The sequence below is a fragment of the Chiloscyllium plagiosum genome, unplaced genomic scaffold (genome assembly GCF_037043375.1).
Source record: "Chiloscyllium plagiosum isolate Xiang-an unplaced genomic scaffold, Cpla_swu_hap1 HiC_scaffold_17, whole genome shotgun sequence".
Taxonomy (NCBI): domain Eukaryota; kingdom Metazoa; phylum Chordata; class Chondrichthyes; order Orectolobiformes; family Hemiscylliidae; genus Chiloscyllium; species Chiloscyllium plagiosum.
The window spans coordinates 32,003,454-32,025,420 of record NW_028270155.1 but is presented as its reverse complement, the minus strand read 5'-3'; the positions used below and the strand labels follow the sequence as shown (position 1 = coordinate 32,025,420).

At 40.0% G+C, this 21,967-nt stretch overlaps 1 protein-coding gene across 3 annotated transcripts in view; it reads left to right on the top strand.

Annotated features, from left to right (window-relative positions):
* cdh31 (cadherin 31) overlaps nt 1-21,068 on the top strand; it is a 51,701-nt gene extending 30,633 nt beyond the window's left edge. For all 3 annotated transcript variants that reach the window (XM_043706766.2, XM_043706764.2, XM_043706767.2), the window contains 9 exons: nt 2,691-2,819; nt 3,234-3,416; nt 4,745-4,989; nt 6,462-6,604; nt 8,075-8,299; nt 9,749-9,973; nt 13,759-13,889; nt 18,836-18,976; nt 19,088-21,068. In XM_043706766.2, the coding sequence (XP_043562701.2) occupies nt 2,691-2,819; nt 3,234-3,416; nt 4,745-4,989; nt 6,462-6,604; nt 8,075-8,299; nt 9,749-9,973; nt 13,759-13,889; nt 18,836-18,976; nt 19,088-19,297 (1,632 nt within the window). In that variant the 3' untranslated portion in view covers nt 19,298-21,068. The remainder of the gene's footprint in view (nt 1-2,690; nt 2,820-3,233; nt 3,417-4,744; nt 4,990-6,461; nt 6,605-8,074; nt 8,300-9,748; nt 9,974-13,758; nt 13,890-18,835; nt 18,977-19,087) is intronic.
* The last annotated feature ends 899 nt before the right edge of the window (nt 21,069-21,967 follow it).

Here is a 21,967-nt window from a genome sequence, read left to right as displayed (position 1 = left end):
TTCACTTCCCCTCCCCCAACTCAGAAGTTTAAAGTCCTACTGACCACCCTATTTATCCTCTTCGCTAGAACATTGGTACCTGATCAGTTCAGGTGGAGACCGTCCCAACGGTACAGATCCCCCCCGTTCCAAAACTGATGCCAATGCCCCATGAAGTGGAATCCCTCTTTCCCACACCAATCCCTTAGCCACGTGTTTACTTGCCTAATTTTCTTGTCCCTATGCCAATTGTCACGTGGCTCGGGCAGTAATCCGGAGATTATGACCCTTGAGGACCTGTGCTTCAATTTCCTGCCTAGTGCTTCGTAATGCCCAAACAGGTCCTCCACCCTAGTCTTGCCTATGTTGTTGGTACCAATGTGGACCACAACAACTGGATCCTCCCCCTCCCGCTCCAATATCCTTTCAAGACGGTCGGAGATGTCTCGCACCCTGGCACCGGGCAGGCAACACACCATGCGAGACTCCCGATCCGGCTTGCAAAGGATACTATCTGTCCCCCTAATTATAGAATCCCCTATAACCACTACTTGTCTATTAGCTCCCCCCTCTTGAATGGCCTTCTGCACCATGGTGCCTTGGTCAGCTGGCTCATCCTGTCCAGAGCCCTTTTCCTCATCCGAACAGGGAGCAAGAATCTCGTACCTGTTGGACAAGGTCGAGGGCTGAGGCTCCTCCACTCCTGAACTCCGGTTCCCCCTACCTGCCTCACTTACAGTCACACTCTTTTGTGCCTGATCACTAGCTGAATGTGAATTACTTAATCTCCCAGGTGTGACTGCCTCCTGAAACAAAGCATCCAGGTAACTCTCCCCCTCCCGGATGTGCCGCAGTGTTTGAAGCTCAGATTCCAGATCATCAACTCTGATCCGGAGTTCTTCCAGCAACCAACACTTGCTGCAGATGTGGTCACTGCCATTCACAATGGGATCAGCCAGCTCCCACATCATACAGCAACAGCACATCACCTGCCCAGCCAGCTCTGCTTAGGTAGACAAGATAGTGAAGAAGGCGTTTAATATGCTTTCATTTATTGCTCAGAGCATTGAGTATCGGGATTGGGAGGTCATGTTCTGGCTGTACAGAATGTTGGTTAGGCCACTTTTGTAATATTGTGTGCAATTCTGGTCTTCCTCCTATATGAAGGATGTTTTGAAACTTGAAAGGGTTCGCAAAAGATTTACAAGGATGTTGCCAGGATTAGAGGCTGAATAGGCAGGGGCTATTTTCCCTGGAGTGTCGAAGGCTGAGGGTTAACCTTCGAGATTTGTAAAATCATAAAAGCTTTGGATAGAGTAGATAGACAAGGTCTTTTCCCCAGGGTGGGGGAGTCCAGAACTAGAGGGAATAGGGGTTTAGAGTGAGAGGGGAAAGATTAAAAAGGGACCTAAGGGGCAACTTTTTCACAGAGGGTGGTACATGTATGGAATGATCTGCCAGAGCAAGTGGTGGAGGCTAATACAATTGCAGCATTTAAAAGGCATCTGGAAGGGTATATGAATAGGAAGGGTTTAGAGGGATATAGACCAAGTGCTGGTAAATGGGACTAAATTAGTTTAGGCTCTCTGGTCAGCATGGACACGTACCGAAGGGTCTGGTTTGTGCTGTGCACCTCTGACTCTATAATTGCTTTGCAATGATCACTAGTCCATTGGAAATGTTCTAAATTGGATGGCATGAATGTATGAAGGAAAACTTAGCTAAATATAAAAATCTGAAAATAAGACCAATAATTTTCTAAAAATGACTATCCTAAGGACTGGAGCCCACACTTTCCTACCTCCAGCCTTGTTTGACAGAAACCATTTGGCAGGGGAAGAGGGTTTGAATAGCTGGGACTTCAAGAATTCCCACCCCTCTTCCTGATACCCTTAATTTCAGTTGGTGCAGAATATGATGTGAATAGTGAGACAGCGCCAAGCCAGCTTCATTACGAGCTAGGCAACTCCTAGCCAGCCACAGTTCCTGCAGAGCCTGACAGGTTTCACCAGAATTCCTGATGCATGGCCCTTCAAAGAAGTCATGAGTCAGTTTGGATGCTAAAAGTGGATCTAAATGCTTGATAATGGGGATACTCGAGCCATCATTGTGATTGGGGTTTGGAGGATCCAGTAGGAAGAATGTGGAGCTCTGGTTTATTTAGGGGGTGTGGTCAGGAGTACAGTCGAGTCAGGTGGGAGGTGCAGAGCATGAAGATTTGACTTCAGGCTGAACTGAGTTGAGTAGTTGATGTGGGACCTATCAAACTGAGCCAGGAAAAGGATCTTGGAAATTATGTTTATAGCAAGTAATTAGGTTATTTTTCATGTCGTTGATTTACTCAGACTCAGCCAGCACTCAAGCTAACTATTACAGGGCACACCAAAATTGCAACAAGGACTGGAAATGTTTGCTGTTTTTATTTTGAAATGGATTAACAGCTGCTTCAAATGTGGGTAAAAATTCCTTTGTCCTTTTAACAAGATAGTGTCTGACGTGATTGTCAAATTATGCACATACACATCCAAGGGTGCACATATGTAGCAACCTCTACCCATTCCAATGTCATTTTTAACCATTGTTTGTCAAACTGCTAGTAGCTGGAAATACAGGCATTAAGAGCTGAGATTACTTTGAGGATGATTTTTGACTGAGTGTATTATGTACTTACAAATTTGTTTTTTTGTTCTTTTTTATTTCTCTCCTGTCAGTTGGTGAATAAATATACACTTACAATTCGAGCAGCTGATATGGAAGGGGACGGCATGTTTACCGACGCTAACGCAATAATCACCGTTATGGACACAAATGATAATGCTCCACAATTTGAGACTAAAGAGGTATTTGTTTTATTTAATGGGTTTGAGCTGTTTGCCTGAATGTAGTGATGGGTGGATTTGCCTGTTGCCTGTGAATTTTGGATTCTAATCAAGATGTCCCAGATCATAATCCTGTACCCTTTGCTGCTAATGACTGAGATCAAGGTAGAATTGTCTGCTGTACTGCTCAAGGGACAATAGGCTCCCACATGATGAACAGTCATTTGAACAAAATGTTGAAGGTTGGACCTGGGAAGAATTCTCCAGTATTTTTTCCTTTAGGAGTGAAGGTGGATTTTGGATCTGAAATAGGAATTGCTAACGGTTGTAAGGAGGGAGTAATTATCCCAGCAAACTATGCTGAACTTGATCTTTTTGTTAGGGAATTTTGCTAAGCTGCTTCTCCCCCATGACTTCTATCTTTCTGACTTGCAGGTTGTTGTAGATGTTCGTGAAAATGAAAATGACTATGATGTAACAACTCTCTCGATAACTGACGAAGATGAGTTTAATTCACCTGGTTGGAAAGCAAACTATAGCATCGTTTTTGGAAACGAGAGACAGCAGTTTGCGATGGAGACAGATTTGCACAATAATGGAGTCCTTAAGTTAGTTAAGGTAGAGCTTTCCATTTTGTTTGTTAACACCATACAGTTAGTTTGCAGACAATTAAAAGTAATCTACATTTTGGAAATTAATTCAAACTGGCTGATTTTAGGTGATGCTTCTCATACAGCTGTGTACCCTGACTCCTGCAGAATGTTCTGCCCATGCATACTTTGTGAACCACCTGGCCAAAAAACTTGAATTTTCTCAACAAGAGGACATTTAAACTAACATGTGCAAGTAATCCACAAAGTCCTTCCGTCATCACACTTTTGATACCCCAACCACATACACAAGATGCATTCTTGGGGAGAAAATTGCACAAGAGCATGATCAATATGCATGCAGAGAGCAGGACAAAGGATCAGTTTGAAATCATCTTATGAATGCATGGTTTCATCAAAAAATGATATTTTTTCTTTTACCCATCCCAGATAAAGCCACGAGCATTCCAGTTCCATCGTGACAAAGAATGGTCAGATTCTTTGGGGCAATGGGCAACATTGTTTTGTATGTGACCAACTGTCTGTTATACTTGGCATTATTAGAATCCTCTTGTGCTATACCAAACCATCATGTGTCCCTAACTCATCATACATATTTATCCATGTTTGAAGCGCACTGCAGAGTGAAGCTACATAATTAGGTCATAATGACAGATCCAGTCATATTATACATCCACCAGCGTATTAATTTTATGCATTAAGATACTAGCATGCATCTATTCTTCAAAGGGGAAAATGGATGAGATTGTATTTTTTCTGTACTATTAAGACTGTTAGATGACATTTAATGCTCTGTGTATGAGGCCTCCATCTTGTTTCTGTATATTTCAATCTGATGGTGAGCAGCCAGCCAGCTGGTCTGATAGTCAACAGAAGTTTCAGATTAATTTTTGATAGTTAATTGTTGTAAATATTGTCTCATTACAATCCTGGCTCTACATATGTTACACAAGTTAATATAGAAAATCACAATTTCATCAGATGTCATAAAAACTGAGAAGGGCAAGGTCCTAACCTCATAACGATCCCAGCCAGGTACAAAGTGACACCGTGCAGGCTAGCAACCAGCACCAGGCTGCACCTTTTATCGCATACTAATACAAATTGGGGGAATTGGTCCTGCTTTTTTGTTTTTACAAGGTCTGCAGAACTCTGAAAGTTCTGCAGTGGCGTTTGGTGGTGATATGAGTCTGACATCTTTGGGGAAAGTGTCTCACCCACCCAAACCTGTTGAAAATAGAGCTGTGCCGTTCTGTTAATTTTCTGCTTTTACATTGAAATAATGCTTCTTTAGTATTGCATGCATGCGTTAATTCAACCTTTTTCTCTATCCAGCCCTTGGATTATGAGAGGAGCAAACAGCATCGGGTGATCGTTGAAGTGAGGAATCAAATACCTTTGACCTCAACCATGCCACTTTCCTCTGCTACAGTCATCATCAATGTACTAGATGTAAATGAAGCACCAATATTTGATCCAGAAACTAAGAGAGACACAAAGCCTGAGAATCTACCAGTAGAAAGTACAGTAACCTCGTGCTCAGCAAAGGATCCTGACAATGCTCAAGACCAAATAGTTAGGTATGAAGTGGATTTTTAGGACATTTTTTTTCATGTAGTGGTAACTTTCTATTTGCAAATGTCAGGTAGATATGTCTTGTCCTTGTTAAATAGTATTACTAATGCAAAAAGGTTCTAGCAGCCCATGGAACAACGTAATTGGTCAACGTTGAGTTATTCATGGCCTTCGCGTGGTTGCTTGCTACCTGTTTTTGGAAACGTTTTTGCCTCATTCACTTATTACAAAAGTGTCCTGAATTGACTAAGATTTGGTCGCTTTGCAACCACTGATCTATCTTTCACAAGCGTTCACGATTTTAAAATTTATTTTATTTTCTCTTAGTCCTCCCTTAATCCTATATGCACGTGCCAATTTTTGTATAGAGATAAAAATAATTAAATTGACAATTTGATCTCCATTTTTCTGTCTTTAAAATTTTGCAATCTGGCTTGCACTTTTGCTCAGCCCCACTATGGTGTCTTTTGCTGCTGAGCACAAAATTCAGGCTTTTGTATTTTACTTCTGCTTGGTGTTGCATGAAGTTTAATTCCATTAAATTACAATGCAGCTTTAGCCAATGATTGAGTCCTTATGCTTAATCTATAAGCGACTTCATCTTCCATATTTGTCATGACTGGAGAGGCCAGTGCAAGATCAGCAAGAATGTGTCTAAGGAACTGGCAGTTCATGTCATGGTCAGTCTTTTGATGTGGATGATCATCAAAACACATTGAATCAGATTTGCTTCCATGTGGCCTGTCAGCTGCAGTGTTTTCACACAACAAATCCTCTGTGGTACAAACATTTTGAAAGGCTTGAGCCATCAAGTCTGCGTGCACCTTTTATACATGTTGATTGGAGATTAAGATCTCTGTATACTCTGGCATCATTCTTCTATCGTATTATTTCTATCCACCTGTGTATTGTTACCTCTTTTGTATAATCTTTAATTATGAAAGGGGGGGAAATAAAGTACAGACAAAACTGTAGGTATCTCAAAGCTTCGGTGGGTTGAAGATGACTAATAGCAGTTTCTTTTTCTGTACATTTTTTCCCCCTATTTTCTTAACCTGAGTACTATGGAATTCCTTGCCCCTTTTAGCATCCCACCTCGTTACTTGGCAAACATCACTGAATTGTGGTGGGATTTTAAATCCCAAACTTGGCTTTATTTCTTGGTACTACACAACCTTTAATGCCCTGCATGATGGACTAATCTTAATCTAACCATTGTTATCTGATTGCTTGTTTTAAAAGAAAAACCTATGCTGAATTAAGTTGTCCCAAAAGTACATTTTCAGACATGATTACCCAGTTTTGTACCCTGCTGCATGAATTGTAATTCCATACTGAAGTATTTGACTGCTCCACTATGGTGAATTGGAATGAATGTATGTAGAGTTCAACAGGAAACTGTGCTTTGCCCTTTTTTTTCTCTTATTTTTTTAAATTTGGATTTGTGGTAACTTTTTTTTTCAATTTTATTTTCCAGTTATCGAATGGGAAGTGACCCAGCAAAATGGTTTGAAATTGAGTCAGATACTGGTATAATTAAACTAGTTAAAGAAATGGACAGAGAGTCTCCGTTTGTTGAGGACAGCAAATATACTGCAACAATACTTGCTTATGATAATGGTAAGTATAACTTTTTTTTTGTGAGCAACCCCCATAATTTGTGTCTTTAATAACCTGGCAAACTTCGATGGTGACTGCTGCAATATTTCTCTACCTTTATGACATAACCAGGAGGAATTATGCAAATTATCTTGGCTGATTTGAAAATTCTGTTTTTAAAAATGCATTTTAACACGCTGTTGCTTTTGTGCACTATCTCCAACTTCAGGCACCTTTTTTAGGTCTGGCCAGCTGACCAGAAAATATCTCATGTCATCTTTAAAATCTTCTCTCAAATAGATGGTTCTGGCAGACCTGCAAACATTAGATGGGACAGTCAAATACACAAAAACACTGGAAAAAATTTAATTTTCTCACCTTGCTTCTAAATCTCACTGCTTGTCATGGAATATGTAGCGCATTTAAAATTTATCTCCAATGAAACCATATTGTCATAATGCCTACATAATTTTGGGTTGGAAATATCCAACACTGAAGTCCAAATTAAATTTACAACTGTGATCAGCAAGCCTTTGGGAAGGAATAATAATGGAGGAATATAGGCAATTGTGGCCTCCTTTCTTGAGTAACTTTAATGACCTAAGGAAGTATTAACTTTTTGCCACCTCCATTGCTTTCCAAAATAGGAACTTTTCTGTTTCCAGTTTTGTTCATCCGTCTTCAATTTAAGGCAGTTAGACCATTTTTTTTTTGGTCGATCCAGTGGGAAATGCATGACTAGTTTTTAATCTGCTTTATGCAAGTTGTACTACCCTCTGTGTGACAAGACATTTTAAAAAGTGTAAATGATGCCCATTATTTTGAAAGTTTGAATTTTATGACTTACAGCAAAAACAGTTGCGGTGGAAACCTTTTGGCACAATTTGTAACAGAACGTTGCGTATAAGCAAAAAGGTGAAATGGAAGTCAAAATACCATAACTGCAGAGTTCCAGTAACCGTATTTGGTTTCTCATTGTTATAGTGGACCACAGTAATATAACCACTCAGTGCGAACATGGACATTCCCTTGGGTTTTGGTGAATTATGTACATAGAAATACCCCCTTGATGCACTTGACCTCTTGATATTTATGTTGTTTCGTATAAGAAAATAGAAGCTTCAGTTTTCAGTCTTTAAAAGATTGCAACTGAAGTGGAAGTGTGGCAAACTTCTAATGGAAGAGAGAAATCCAGCGCATCCACATTGATAGCAGTTCGAGGAAGCAGGGGTTTGGTCTGGGGAAAATCTTCAAGTTCTTTTCTCGTATGTGGGATAGGATAAGCAGCAGAAGCAACAAAGAGTCATTTAACACAAATCTGATGCTGTGATGGATGAGACTTTTTTGGGGCCCTTCTTGCATAAGATGGGTTGAATGATTGATTGTGCAACCACTATGGATGATATAAAAGACTCATCAAGTGATTTAGTTGAGTATTGAACTTTTTACCAAGTTTTGCTTTAGGATTCAGAATTCCATTTGTTTCCACAGGTTCTCCATCTGCTACTGGTACTGGGACCCTCATTCTGCAGCTTGAAGATGTCAATGACAATCCCCCAATTGCTATTGCTTCTACAAACCTTGTGTGCAATCATAATCCACTTCCTATCAATGTAACCATTATGGACAAAGACATCCCACCCAACACTTTTCCTTACATTGTGCAGCCAACTCATGGAGCTGAGAGTAACTGGACAATCAAACCCACGGAAAATAGTAAGCAGCTTATATTCAAAAGGATAACCTTATCCAAAAAATGATTTATTTTTTAAATTTTTTTTTTTCTTTCTCAAACAATTTTTTTCCCTCTTTCAAATTTTTTTCTTTCCATCTGAATGTGTCGACAGCTTGTGGTACATCCCCTTGAGTTTCTGTTGGGATTTGCTTGAGAATGATTAGCAGAAGTGATTATTTGGGCTCCCTAAATCTTTACTCCCATATCCATGTGCACTTAATGCCTTTGACCTTACGAAGCATCTCAGATGCTTGACAAATGGGCACATGGAATTAATGTTAAGCTGAGAACAGACAGAATGAGAGAAATGATTGAGAATTGGATCAAACACCTTTTTTTTTATATAGTGCTATGCAGAGGTGTTCCTTGTGGCTTTTTCTGCAAACATAATGTGAGAGGAGGAGAGACTTAGAGCTAATGTTGGAGAAATCATGTTTGAATGTTTTGATTGCAGAAATTGTAAAAATTGAATAATCAGAAAAGGATTCCTAACTGACCTGCCAATCTCAATCATTCTAAATTGAACTTGATCGTTCAACAGAAAATCTACCATCTGTATCTGTACCTTTTTGGTTTGTGAATGCAATTAAATTGCCAATCAAGAACTTTTGACTTTGGGAGATGAGATTTAAGGAACGCCTAAATGCTAAATTAATATGGACAGCAGATGGGATTGCACTGCTCAGTTTTTCTCTGGAAACTTTGCAAACCAAGACTTGATTCCTTTCTAATTTAATGTCTGACTGGAAGCGGTGGTTGAATGCAAAAATCCAATTTCTCCTGCATGGTCCTAAGCTGGTAATAATGAGTTGCACATGGAGGATACGCAACTATACATTGTCCGCACAAATTTCTGAAGGACTGGGTACCACAGCATTCTAGCCGACTTTTTAATTTTAAGGATTAACTTATTGCAGTACTGTTTAAAATCCCCTGGACAACAACTAATGCTATTTTATACAGTGTGCCTGAATAAGATGACAACATTTGAGAGTGGCATCCTGCCTGAAATGGGAGAAGACAGTGGTGTAGTGACAATGTCATTCAACTACTAGTCCAAATACCATGTGCTGTATGGGCAAAGCAGCTTAAATTTAAATTAATAAATCAGAATTTGAAGTCTAGTCTCTGCGTTGGCAGCCAAAGGCCGATCATTGATTGTATCAGTTGGATTTTTATGACCATGTCCATTTTGTTGTAGGGAAGGAAATCTGTCATCCTTGCCTGGCCTACATGTAACTCCAGATCCATGACTGGTTGGCTCTGAACTGCCCTCTGAAATGGCCTAGAAAACTACTCAGTTCAAGGGTTATTAGATGTGGGCAATAAATGCATAGCTTGAAAAGAACATTCTTTAAAAAAGACAGTGAGCTTGTTTTCAGGATTGTTTAAAGTACATCAGATTTTTTAACGTTTTTATCCCTTTTTAGATGAAGTGGTAATGTTACTACTGCAGAAAACTCTGGAGCCTGGCCGATATGAAGTTCCTTTAAAAATAACAGACAGTGGAAAGCCACAGCTGTCTCAACTCACAGGACTGCCGATAGAAGTTTGTGACTGTCATGAGAATGGAGGATGTAAAGAGAGGATAGCTGGTGCTGCATTTGGAATCTCTGGCATTTTGGCTATTCTGGGTGCCATTTTAGCATTGCTGCGTGAGTATTGTTCACATACAGATTAAATTTTTTGTATCTCAAAAGTTAGCTTAATAATCTGCACTCTTAAGTTTTCAACAATCGATGCTTTAGAGTAATTCTAATTTGTTGCTATTGGATTTTCCTTTTTGTCCCGTAAGTACTCCATAATTCAAAAACTTTGATACAACTATATTAAATTAGTGCCTGTAAGTGCTAAAGGTTCGAGGAATCTCAGGATGTTACAGCACAGACTGAAGCCATACCATAGTGTTCCTATACTGGCTCGTTGAAAGAAATAACAAGTTTGTCTATTTTTCAATAACTTTCTGCAGAGCTCTGCAATTATTTCCTTGCACTTCGCTGCCATCTCCACATGTACTCATTTGATGTCCTTTTGACAGTTGTTATGGAGTCTGCTCCCACCTTCATGCCCCACCCTCCATCCACCACCTTTAGCCAATATATTCCAGACCATAATATTTTGCTGCTTGAAGCAAGGGAGGGGTGGGGAATTTTCCTAATTATCTGAATGTGATGACGTCTGGCTACCAAATGTCTTGCCATTCAAGTTTCCTGTTATTACAATATTGATACCCTTCATGGTTTTGAACATCAATTAAATCTCCCGTTGCTACCCTCTGTTTTAAAGAGGTCATCTCAAGATTTATTTAAGAATGGCTGTAAGGAAAAGCCTGGGATCTGTAGACCTAATGAGTCTGGTATCACTGGTGGATAAGTACTTGGTGATTCTGGAAGATATGATGTTCATGCAAGTGGAGAGGCCAGGAATGATTACAAATAGTCAGCATGGTTTTGTGCAAAAGAAATCATGTCTCTCAAACTTGAGTTTTATTTTTGAGGAAGTAAGAAAAAGAATTATCTACTGCTCTGCCCTTAATGTTTAGTTGGACTTTAGTAAAGCCTTTTGAGATTCTGCATATTTGACTAATTAATAAAGTTAAATCACTTGGGTTTGCCAATTGAATACAAATTTGGCCAAACAGTATGAGCGTGGTGGTGGAGGCTTGTTTTTCAGACTGGAGGCTGGTGATCAGCAGTGTTCCACCAGGATTAGTACAAGTTTGCTTGTGATTTATATAAAATTACTTGGATGAGAATATAGAAGGCATGGTTATAAGTTTGTGGATGACACTAAGACTGGTAGTATAGTGGACAGTGAAGAAGGTTATCTAAAGATTACAAATAAATATTGATTACTTGAATCATTGGGCTGAGGAGTGGCAGATGGAGTCTATCCAAATTAAATTGGACAAATGCAAGATATATTTTGGTAAAACAAACAAGGGCAGGATTTCGGAGATCCAAAACAAGTATTCTGCTATTCTTTACATGTCCTCTTTAAAATGCAACCAGCATTCCTGAATAATTACGATGACATGCTGTGCAGCTGTGGGCCAGCTTTACTATGGAATGAGCAGAGTTTAGATGGAGATTGTTGCCTTGCATGCTACAAGTGGTAATTATGGAAAATGTTCGAAAGAATCTTTGGAGCGGGGTCTCTGTCAGCCACAAATTCAAACCCGATCTATGTAGACTTTGGTCTACACTGATATTAGTGAGAACAGCATTGACATTGATTGTCATCTATTTGACAGAAGGACAAATAGAACTTATGCTTTTGAGGTGTTTTCTATGATTTGGGGCTTAAAGTGCTTGACACCCAATAATGAATTTGTTGAAATGAGCTCTGTAAATTAACATTGGAAGTAAATTGGCCAATTTTTTCACATGGAGAAAGTGAGGACAGCAGATGCTGGAGATCAGAGCTGAAAATGTGTTGCTGGAAAAGCGCAGCAGGTCAGGCAGCATCCAAGGAGCAGGAGAATCGACGTTTCGGGCATGAGCCCTTCTTCAGGAATGAGGAAAGTGTGCTAAGCAGGCTAAGATAAAAGGTAGGGAGGAGGGACTTGGGGGAGGGGCGTTGGCAATGTGATAGGTGGAAGGAGGTTAAGGTGAGGGTGATAGGCCGGAGTGGGGGTGGGGGCAGAGAGGTCAGGAAGAAGATTGCAGGTTAGGAAGGTGATGCTGAGTTTGAGGGTTGGGACTGAGACAAGGTGGGGGGAGGGGAAATGAGGAAACTGGAGAAATTGAGTTCATCCCTTGTGGTTTACTATAAACCGACCGACTCCCACAGCTACCTAGACTATACCTCCTCCCACCCTGTCCCCTGTAAAAACGCCATCCCATATTCCCAATTCCTTCGTCTCCAGTGCATCTGCTCCCAGGAGGACCAGTTCCAAGACTGTGTACAACCCAGATGGCCTCCTTCTTCAAAGACCACAATTTCCCCCCAGATATGATTGATGATGCTCTCCACTGCATCTCCTCCACTTCCTGCTCCTCTGCCCTTGAGCCCCACCCCTCCAATCACCACCAGGACAGAACCCCACTGGTCCTCACCTACCACCACACCAACCTCCATATACATCGTATCATCTGTCGGCATTTCCGCCACCTCCAAACGGATCCCACCACCAGGGATATATTTCCCTCCCCTCCCCTATCCGAAAAGAGCACTCCCTCCGTGACTCCCTCGTCAGGTCCACACCCTCCACTCCCGGCACCTTCTTCTGCAACCGCAAGAAATGCAAAACTTGTGCCCACACCTCCCCCCTTCCCTCCAAGGCCCCAAGGGATCCTTCCATATCCATCACAAATTCACCTGCACCTCCACACACATCATTTACTGCATCCGCTGCACTCGATGTGGCCTCCTCTATATTGGGGAGACAGGCTGCCTACTTGCGGAACGTTTCAGAGAACACCTCCTGGGACACCCGGACCAACCACCCAGTGGCTCAACACTTCAACTCCCCCTCCCACTCCACCAAGGACATGTAGGTCCTTGGACGACTCCATCGCCAGACCATAGCAACAAGATGGCTGGAGGAAGAGCGTCTCGTCTTCTGCCTAGGAACCCTCCAACTACAAGGGATGAACTCAGATTTCTCCAGTTTCCTCATTTTCCCCTCCCCCCACCTTGTCTCAGTCCCAACCCTTGAACTCAGCACAGTCTTCCTAACCTGCAATCTTCTTCCTGACCTTTCCGCGCCCACCCCCACTCCGGCCTATCACCCTCCCCTTAACCTCCTTCCACCTATCGCATTTCCAACTCCCATCACCCAAGTCCCTCCTCCCTACCTTTTATCTTAGCCTGCTCGTCACACTTTCCTCATTCCTGAAGAAGGGCTCATGCCCGAAACGTCGATTCTCCTGCTTCTTGGATGCTGCCTGACCTGCGCTTTTCCAGCAACACATTTTCAGCAATTTTTTCACATGCATATACTGCCTGAAAGGAATGTTCGGGACAACATTTCCTATTATTGAAGGAGGTGGTGGTGAAGAAGACCAAGTTAGTGTCAGGGTTTAAAGTTTATAGCTTTTAAAGATCTGCTTATTGACTTGATTCCAGTGACTGTGTGCAGAATATATTTTCTACAAAGGGTTCACTTATGTCTATTGTAATATGATATAATATATCTAGTGTAAATGCCAAAGGCATTTCCTTATTGAATTCAACATTTGGTGGGGATGTGGAAGATCACCTATTCTAATCGGTGCTTTTTTTTTCTTCTTCGTTTGGTTTCTACATAGTAATTCAATTTGACAAGTAGCCAATGATTTCATGCGTGAGGTTTGGTAGTATAGTTGATATGTGCATTGGGCCGCTGAAATGCTGTTGTATTCTTGAGCATTTAAGCCTTTTAGATGTCTGTGTTTCTGATGTCAAATGCAGGATCTGAGTTTTTGTGTTTTTAAATTCTGATATTTTTTTCTTTCAGTCTTGGTGCTGCTGCTTCTGCTATTTGTGAAAAGGAGGCGGAATGTCAAAAAGGAGCCTCTACTGCCTGAAGAGGATGTTCGGGACAACATTTACTATTACGATGAAGAAGGTGGTGGTGAAGAAGACCAAGTAAGTGTCAGGGTTTAAAGTTTATAGCTTTTAAAGATCTGCTTATTGATTTTACTCTGCACACTCGCAGTGGGATCTACTTTCTACAAAGGGTTCACTTATGTCTAGTGTAATATGATTGCATTAATTCATACATTTGTTAGACACTGGACCTACTATTCACAGCTGACCTGTGCTCCTCCAAATAGAACTGCATTATTAAATGCGAATCTTGTCATGAAAGATGGTAATATGGATGTACCCTGTGAGAATGTAAATGTCCCATCTATAAAAGGAGGAATCTAAGCCACTTGAGCTGGACTAAATGAACCACATTTTCAAAAGGGTCTGACTAATGTACTGTCAATTCTATACTAAGTTATAAATCACTACGAAAGTTGAAACTTGAATGGCAATCAAACGTGGAAAAAGTGCAAATTCAAAAACTTGAGTGTAGTAATGGGAGGGAAAGACTGAAGTCTTTGATCTATGGAAACAAATTAATTGGAACAAGTTCTTTTTTACAATAATTTTTTAAATGTTCAAAATCCAGACTCAGGAATTTAATTGAAGTGTAGAATTGTTTGAATGTCACATTCAGATTAGCTGTTCTTTTTTTTTATAAGTTTTGTGAAGATAGTTTGAAATGGCCACTTCCTCCTGAAGAAATTGTCAGTGACTTTTTTTTCATCTAGAATGAGTAGAAGACACTCTACATGCAATACAAACTATTTGAAGATCTCTCGGACGAGTAGCTCGTAAATGTTTGGGGCATCACGGTTGTTCAGTCAAAACCATTGTACTTTGATAGCACACTTGCAGTATAGCTTGTGACATGCCTAAGTGGTGTTCCAGCATTGTTGGTACTGCACCAGTAGCCTTCAGTTTAGAACTATAACAGATTCCAACATTCAATTCCATAGATTTGTAAAGAAACATTGCTGAAAATATCGGGTCAGACAGTGTCTGTGGAAGCAAATGGAATTTTTCAGATCATCAGGATACAAAATGCCACAAAGTTGGATTGAATCCTTGAAACATTTGAACATTGTATCTCAACCTGGACAATAGTTTATTTTTTGTCAGTCTTGTTCAAAAGTAACATGTGAAATTAACAACTATCCAAGCACACCATCTGGTATTCTAGGATAATAAATTTGAATTGGTAAGCTTTTTTGTAATCCAGATTTGTTTTTCATAAATTGATAAAGCAATCACCAAAAAAAGCTGTTTTTAAACTACACTTTTCTTGAAACTATCTATTTTTGTTTTGGAATGTGAGCTATCAGTCATATGGGAATGACTAAATAAAATTCTGTGGTTTGGATATTAAATGGGAAGGTATGTTTTAGAACTCAATTTTGGGTTTTGACTATTAAATATCTAAACTTATTGAATCCAAATTATCCAATATTCCACATCTAGGATTATCAATTTAGATTTAGAAGCATTGATTTTTTTTTTTTCATCTTGTTATTACACCGGTGTTTCTACCAGTTATCAGATTAGGCACCAGTGAAAATAAAATAGTGTCTGCTAGTCCTATTAATTTGCAATGGCTTTTGTGTACATTGATTTCTGAATAGGCTTGTGTCCTTGTGGCCAAATTTGCATCAAGTTTCAAATGAATCTCTGAGATAGAGAACATTGTTGCAGAAGGTCCTCAGGGACTCTAGGTCCAGATACTTCATATTGGACTTCCCATCAATTCAAGGCCATTAGTGAGATTTTTTCTAATTGCATACTGTTTAGTACATTCACAGCCTCTTCTCCTGAGGCAGTCTGTGCTCATATGTAGCAAGACTGAGTGACATTTCAGGCATGGGATGTTGAGTGGCAAGTTGCACTCATTGCATGCACACCAGGCAATCACCATTTCCAAGGGAGAATATATAACCAGGTTTTAATTTTTGTTTCTCTATATGGTATTAACAACTCTGAATGCCCATGATTATCCAAAAATAAAAGTTGCTGGAAAAGCTCAGTAGGTCTGGTAGCATCTGTGAAGAGAAATCAGAGTTAACATTTCTGGTCTGGTGACCCTTCCTCAGAACTGGTCATCCTGATAGTCATCCCTGTGGATCACCATTGAATAGTGCATTCATGTTCTTATGAACAGTAGCTAAAGGGATAGTGTAGGATAATAGACAATAGGTGCAGGAGTAGGCCATTCTGCCCTTCGAGCCTGCACCACCATTCAATATGATCATGGCTGATCATCCTCAATCAGTATCCTGTTCCTGCCTTATCTCCATAACCCTTGATTCCACTATCCTTGAGAGCTCTATCCAACTCTTCCTTAAATGAATCCAGAGACTGGGCCTCCACTACCTTCTGGGGCAGAGCATTCCACACAGCCACCACTCTCTGGGTGAAGAAGTTTCTCCTCATCTCTGTCCTAAATGGCCTACCCCTTATTTTTAAGCTGTGTCCTCTGGTTTGGGACTCGCCCATCAGCGGAAACATACTTCCTGCCTCCAGAGTGTCCAATCCTTTTAATAGTCTTAGGAGGGAATACTTTAGGTTTTTGGGCTATTGGGGCCACTTGTTGGATACATGGGACCTGTACAACCTGGGCAGTTGACCCTTCTTGCTGGAAGGCTTGCTCGTGCTGCAGAGGAGGTTTTAAGTTAATTTTTCAAGGGGTTGGAGCACAGAGGAGATGTAAAATTGGAAGTAAGGTATTATCAGAAATGGAAGGACTACTAGGACAATCCAAATTATGGCGAAGATATGGGCAGGATACTGCACACTGGGAGGTCCAGGAAAATTAAATTGTAGCTATTTTAGTGCAACAAGTCTGACAAGTAACGCAGATAACTTTGAGCAGTGACCAGTGTGTGGGAATGTGATATTGTTGCAGTCAGTTGAGTACAGTTGAAGGAAAGCCAGGACTAGTAGCTCAATATTCCAGGGCATCAAAATTTCAGATGGGATTGGGGGGATTGTAAGGGAGGTAGGGGCATTGTATTATTGATAATGGAAACCATCACTGCAATAATGAGGAAGGATCCTTTTAATGGGCTCTTCAGATGTGGTCATGTGGGTAGAGGTATGTCATCTAGTTTTGAACTCACCAACACTAGAAAAAGACCTTTTGCTATTCCCAGGGCCTTTATTTATGCCCCTCATGATTTTATAAACCTCTGAGGTATTCCCTCAGCCTCTTTTATATTCTTACAGAAACACATAAGACATTCAGCCCTTCAAATCTGCTCCACCATTCAGCAAAATCTGATCATCCAACCTTGTACCCCATTCCTGCTTTCACCCCATACCTCTTGATGTCTTCAGTCCCAAGAACTATTTCTAATTTCTTCTTAAAAACATTTTGGCTCTTAACCACTTCCTGTAACAGAATTGCAAAAGTTCACTGCTATTGCTGTTTCTTCATTGTTTACTATACACCATTCAGGCTCTGTGCTGGGTCCACTGCTTTTCATCATTTTATATAAATGACTTGGATGTGAATTTAGGAGATATAGTTAGTAAGTTTGCAGATGACACCAAAATTGGAGGTGAAGTGCACAGTGAAGAAGGTTACCCTGCAGTACAATGGGATCCTGATCAGATGGGCCAAGGAGTGGCAGATGGAGTTTAATTTAGATACATGTGAGGTGCTGCATTTTGGAAAGGCAAATCAGGGCAGGACTTGTACACTTAATGGCAAGGTCCTAGGGAGTATTGCTGGATAAAGTTACCTTGAAGTGCAAGTTCATATTTCCTTGAAAGACAGCGAAGGAGGAGTTTAGCATGCCTGTCTTTATTAGTCAGAGCATTTGGGTATAGGAGTGGGAGGTCATATTGCAGCTGTACAGGACATTGGTTAGGCCACTTTTAGAATACTGTGTGCAATTCTGGTCTCCGCACCCCCCCCCCCCCCCCCCCATTAAAAGGGTGTTGTGAAACTTGAAAGGGTTCAGAAAAGATTTACAAGATGTTACCAGGGTTGGAGATTGGATAGGCTGGAGTTATTTCCCTGAAGCTTCGGCGGCTGATGGATGACCTTTATAGAGGTTTATAAAATCATGGATAGGGTAAATAGATGAGGTCTTTTCCCCGGGGGGGGGGGGTATTTCAAAACTGGAGGACATAGGTTTAAGATGAGCAAGGAAAGATTTAAAAGTGACTTGACGGGCCTCTTTTTTTTTTCCACAGAGGGTGGTGCGTGTATTGAATGAGCTGCCAGCGGAAGTGGTGGTGGCTGGTACAATTACAACATTTCAAAGGCATCTGGATGGGTATATGAATAGGAAGTGTTTAGAAGGATATGGGCCAAGTGCTGGCAAATAGGGCTAGATTTATTTAGGATAACTAGTCAGCGTGGACTAGTTGGACCAAAGGGTCTGTTTCCATGCTGTACAACTGAGTCAAAGTAGAGATTTTCAAGGAGGCAGCTCACCATCACTTCCCTGAGTTCAACTAAGATGGATATTAGTAGTAAAGCTCCTATGCCATATATGGGTGGAAAAATAAATTAGACTAGCTTTTTCTCAGCTGACCATCAGCCATGCCAACTACTGCCAATGTATTCTAAGTGGTAAAGGCTGGCTTGCCTAATGAAAGATTCTTGGCAGAGAAATTTGGATAAACCTTTGGATGCATTGTCCTGAATTATTTATTAGTTTCCCACCTCCAATAGGTTTGAAAGATTGCACGTCTGTCATTGGTCATTCTGCATGTAATATCTCTTTTCTATCTCAAGCAAACTGCAGCTCTGTGTTTGACCACTTAATTTCTCATCTTTAAACAGGGTGGCTGCCAATTGGGAGCATTTTATGTTGGCATTGTCTCTACTGCCAATCATGTGGGTTCTTCACTGTGTCGTTCTTTGGCATTTGACATGCATGTCAAACCCATACTGCTCACAGGGGCACATCATGCTCAGTTCCCACCTTTAAGAGTGAACATGCAAAAAAAAAACTCCATACTAATGTTGTGATATAACTGTTTCACTTGTTTAACAGGATTATGATCTCAGTCAACTGCACAGAGGTCTAGATGCAAGGCCAGAAGTTGTTCGTAATGATGTGGCCCCCTTACTCTTGGCACCACAGTATCGGCCACGCCCAGCAAACCCAGATGAGATTGGCAACTTCATTGATGAGGTAAGGCACCACTATTATTAAAGTGTGAACATTAAGTGAATTGTATGATCATAAAATGCTTTTGTGCAGTGATAGGAATTGGATTTATTTTCTTTTTTTTCTCCATTATAGAATTTGAAGACCGCAGATAATGATCCAACTGCTCCTCCTTATGACTCTCTCTTGGTGTTTGATTATGAAGGTGGTGGATCTGAAGCCGAATCTTTGAGCTCCGTGAACTCATCCACCAACTCTGATTTAGATCAGGATTATGACCACTTAAACAATTGGGGACCACGCTTCAGAAAACTAGCTGAGATGTATGGCGGTGGGGAAGAATGAGCAGATGGCATTAATCAGCCATTTTAGAGACAACTTTTTTAATCACTGTAAATGCTTAAAAGACATGAGTGCAGCAGATGCTAGAAAATGGATATATGGCAGGATGGGGTCAACTCTAATTACATTCCAACCAATCTTGCATCAGTGTTTGAAAGCTGGTTACTAAATTGCCATTAAAATTTAGGTGAATAACAAATTTATCTAAGCTAACCAGCATGGATTATCCCTGAAGAGCTTTATTTCCAATAGTCCATAACTCGTGCAGTTGGATTTTCCCAAAGTTTAAATGAGCCAAAGGTTATTCAGTTTGATGTCACCCTTAGTAGGTTTGCTTCCTCTTCCAATATATTACTACTGAACTGATTGCAACATTATTTTATTTTTCTGAGCAAAAAACATAATGTGAAGAATTTGGAAATACTGCATTAAATTTTAAGGTAGTGTTATTTTAGTTAAATGTATATTACTTACGGTAGATTTAAGAAAATACTGTTTAGTTGGTTTCCTTCATTTATTACTATCTGTTGTCATGTGTGTACTCTTTTTGTAAAGCATTTTTCTAGCTACTAGCCAAAACGCAGTGAGTTTCCAGCACATGCGTTCTCAGGAAATGTTCATTTATGAGCTTTTAAGAAAAGCAAAACTTTTAAGAAAAGGTATTATATCCCCCAAATTATGCACTAACCTCTTGGGTTGAATAATTAAAAGCAAAGGAATAAAATTATTTTATATTAAGGTCTGATGCATGACTTTGTGACTGGCAGGTAGACTTTGAGTTGCTTGACTGATTAAAATGCATGATTTCAATTCCAAGTAGATAATTTAACTATTGTGTAATTTTACACTGGATGGAAACAAATGCAATGTATACACATTTGGGCAGCAATGTTTTTGTGCTGCATAAATTGTTTTAAATTCTATTGCCTAATAATAAATTTGTGTTGTAGTCTTCTGTGTTGTACTCCCAGAATGATAACAAAATAGAAAGGAGATGGGATAAATTTGGAACAAAAATTTGGGATGTAAAATTTTTAGAATCTTTCAACTGAAAGAGACCTGAGCCAGAAACTTGCTGTGGTTGTGCATTATCCCTTTTTGCCCATTTTCTCCATTATTTTGCCAACCCTTTTCCCACTTTGGTCATGAAGAATCTTGGTAGGAAATGTAAAGTAAAGTCTGTCAAAGTTTGAAGACGTGCATCCATTTATATTTCAATAGCAATTTGAACATGAATCAATATTATTTCCCTTCTCTTACTGCACCCCACATTTTAGGCCAGGTCAGTTTCAAATTTGGGTCTGAATTTTAAACCAACAAGCAACTGAGCACTTTGTGGTCAATACATGTTAAGGTGTGTCATCCTGGCAGACTGAACGATTTGTTCTTCATTCTTGGAACTCTGAGCAGAGTATTCATCTGAAACAATCTATTTTTCCTTACTATGAATTCTATAACTCTTGCTCATTTCTATTTTTTAGTTCAAAGTATAATTTGTATGATATTAATTCTAATGTAGAAATTTAGAGTACAATTTTAGGAACACTTGAATTTGTTGTTTCTATCTGTTCAGTTTATACATTAAGCATGATCTAGTGGTCAAAGGAAGATAATTTCTGACAACCAACAATAGTGCCTTTTTAATGTTCACAATAGTCTGCCTAATGTACTGAGCAAATTTTGACATCTGTTTTCCTAAGTGACCTTTTTTAATTTGTTTTGCATTGAATAAAGTAGTAGTGTGTGTTTTTTTAAATAAATGTTTATAACAGTTTAGATTTGTTTCTTTAGAGGTTTCCTGAGCTTGAACTTCCTACTTGCAATTTGTTCTCCTATGTTGGGATTTTTAAGGAGTTCTTTCATCTATTTCTAAATAACACTTGAGAGCAAATACTCAAAAGCAAAGGGGCAACATTCATTGGTGACATTGTTGAAAACTGTTCAAAGGCTTAGCAAATTCTCCAGTGTTACTTTTTCCGCCTTGTTCTGTTATGGCTTTTCTTTTGGTGCCATCAGTGGTGGTTCAGTCACAAACCAAGCAAAGGGAAACAATGAAGCTGGCTCAGCAGCCAATCCAATTGAACAACACTTTCAAACTGGAAAGCAGGTTAGCAGTGTCCCTTGTTTTCTGGATTGAAAAGGTCTGTGATGATGAACTGCCAGATTATATTTTTTTAATTTAAAAAATTAAATCCTCTGAACTCTTGAACCTCTGGCAATGGTGGTAAATTTTGGAAGAGTCAGGTGAGGTGTCCAGTGAAGCCATTCTTGACATCAAGGCCAAAATGTCACTTTTTCAACCAAGTGTTTGCCTTTGAGATGAGATTCTCACTAGTGAGTATTGAGAGGTCTCTTGGCATGATTATCACTCATCAACAGCCTAATCACACCTCACTAATCTGGCATTCTCCCATTTTAACCACCACTGGATGGAAGCTATACACCAAGGATTCCTGAAAATCAAGTTAGTTTCCTGGTGACTCAAACTTATCTCTCATTCCTCCCAACCTCTGACTTGGATACCTGGCACCAGCATCTGAGGGCATGGTCCATGGGTAATGCTTGCATGTGTCTCATGTCCATGATCACTGGTTTTGATACATATATCTGCCTCACTACACAATCATGGCATATCTCTGATCCATCTGCAGTAGTTTTTTGCACTTCAGAGCA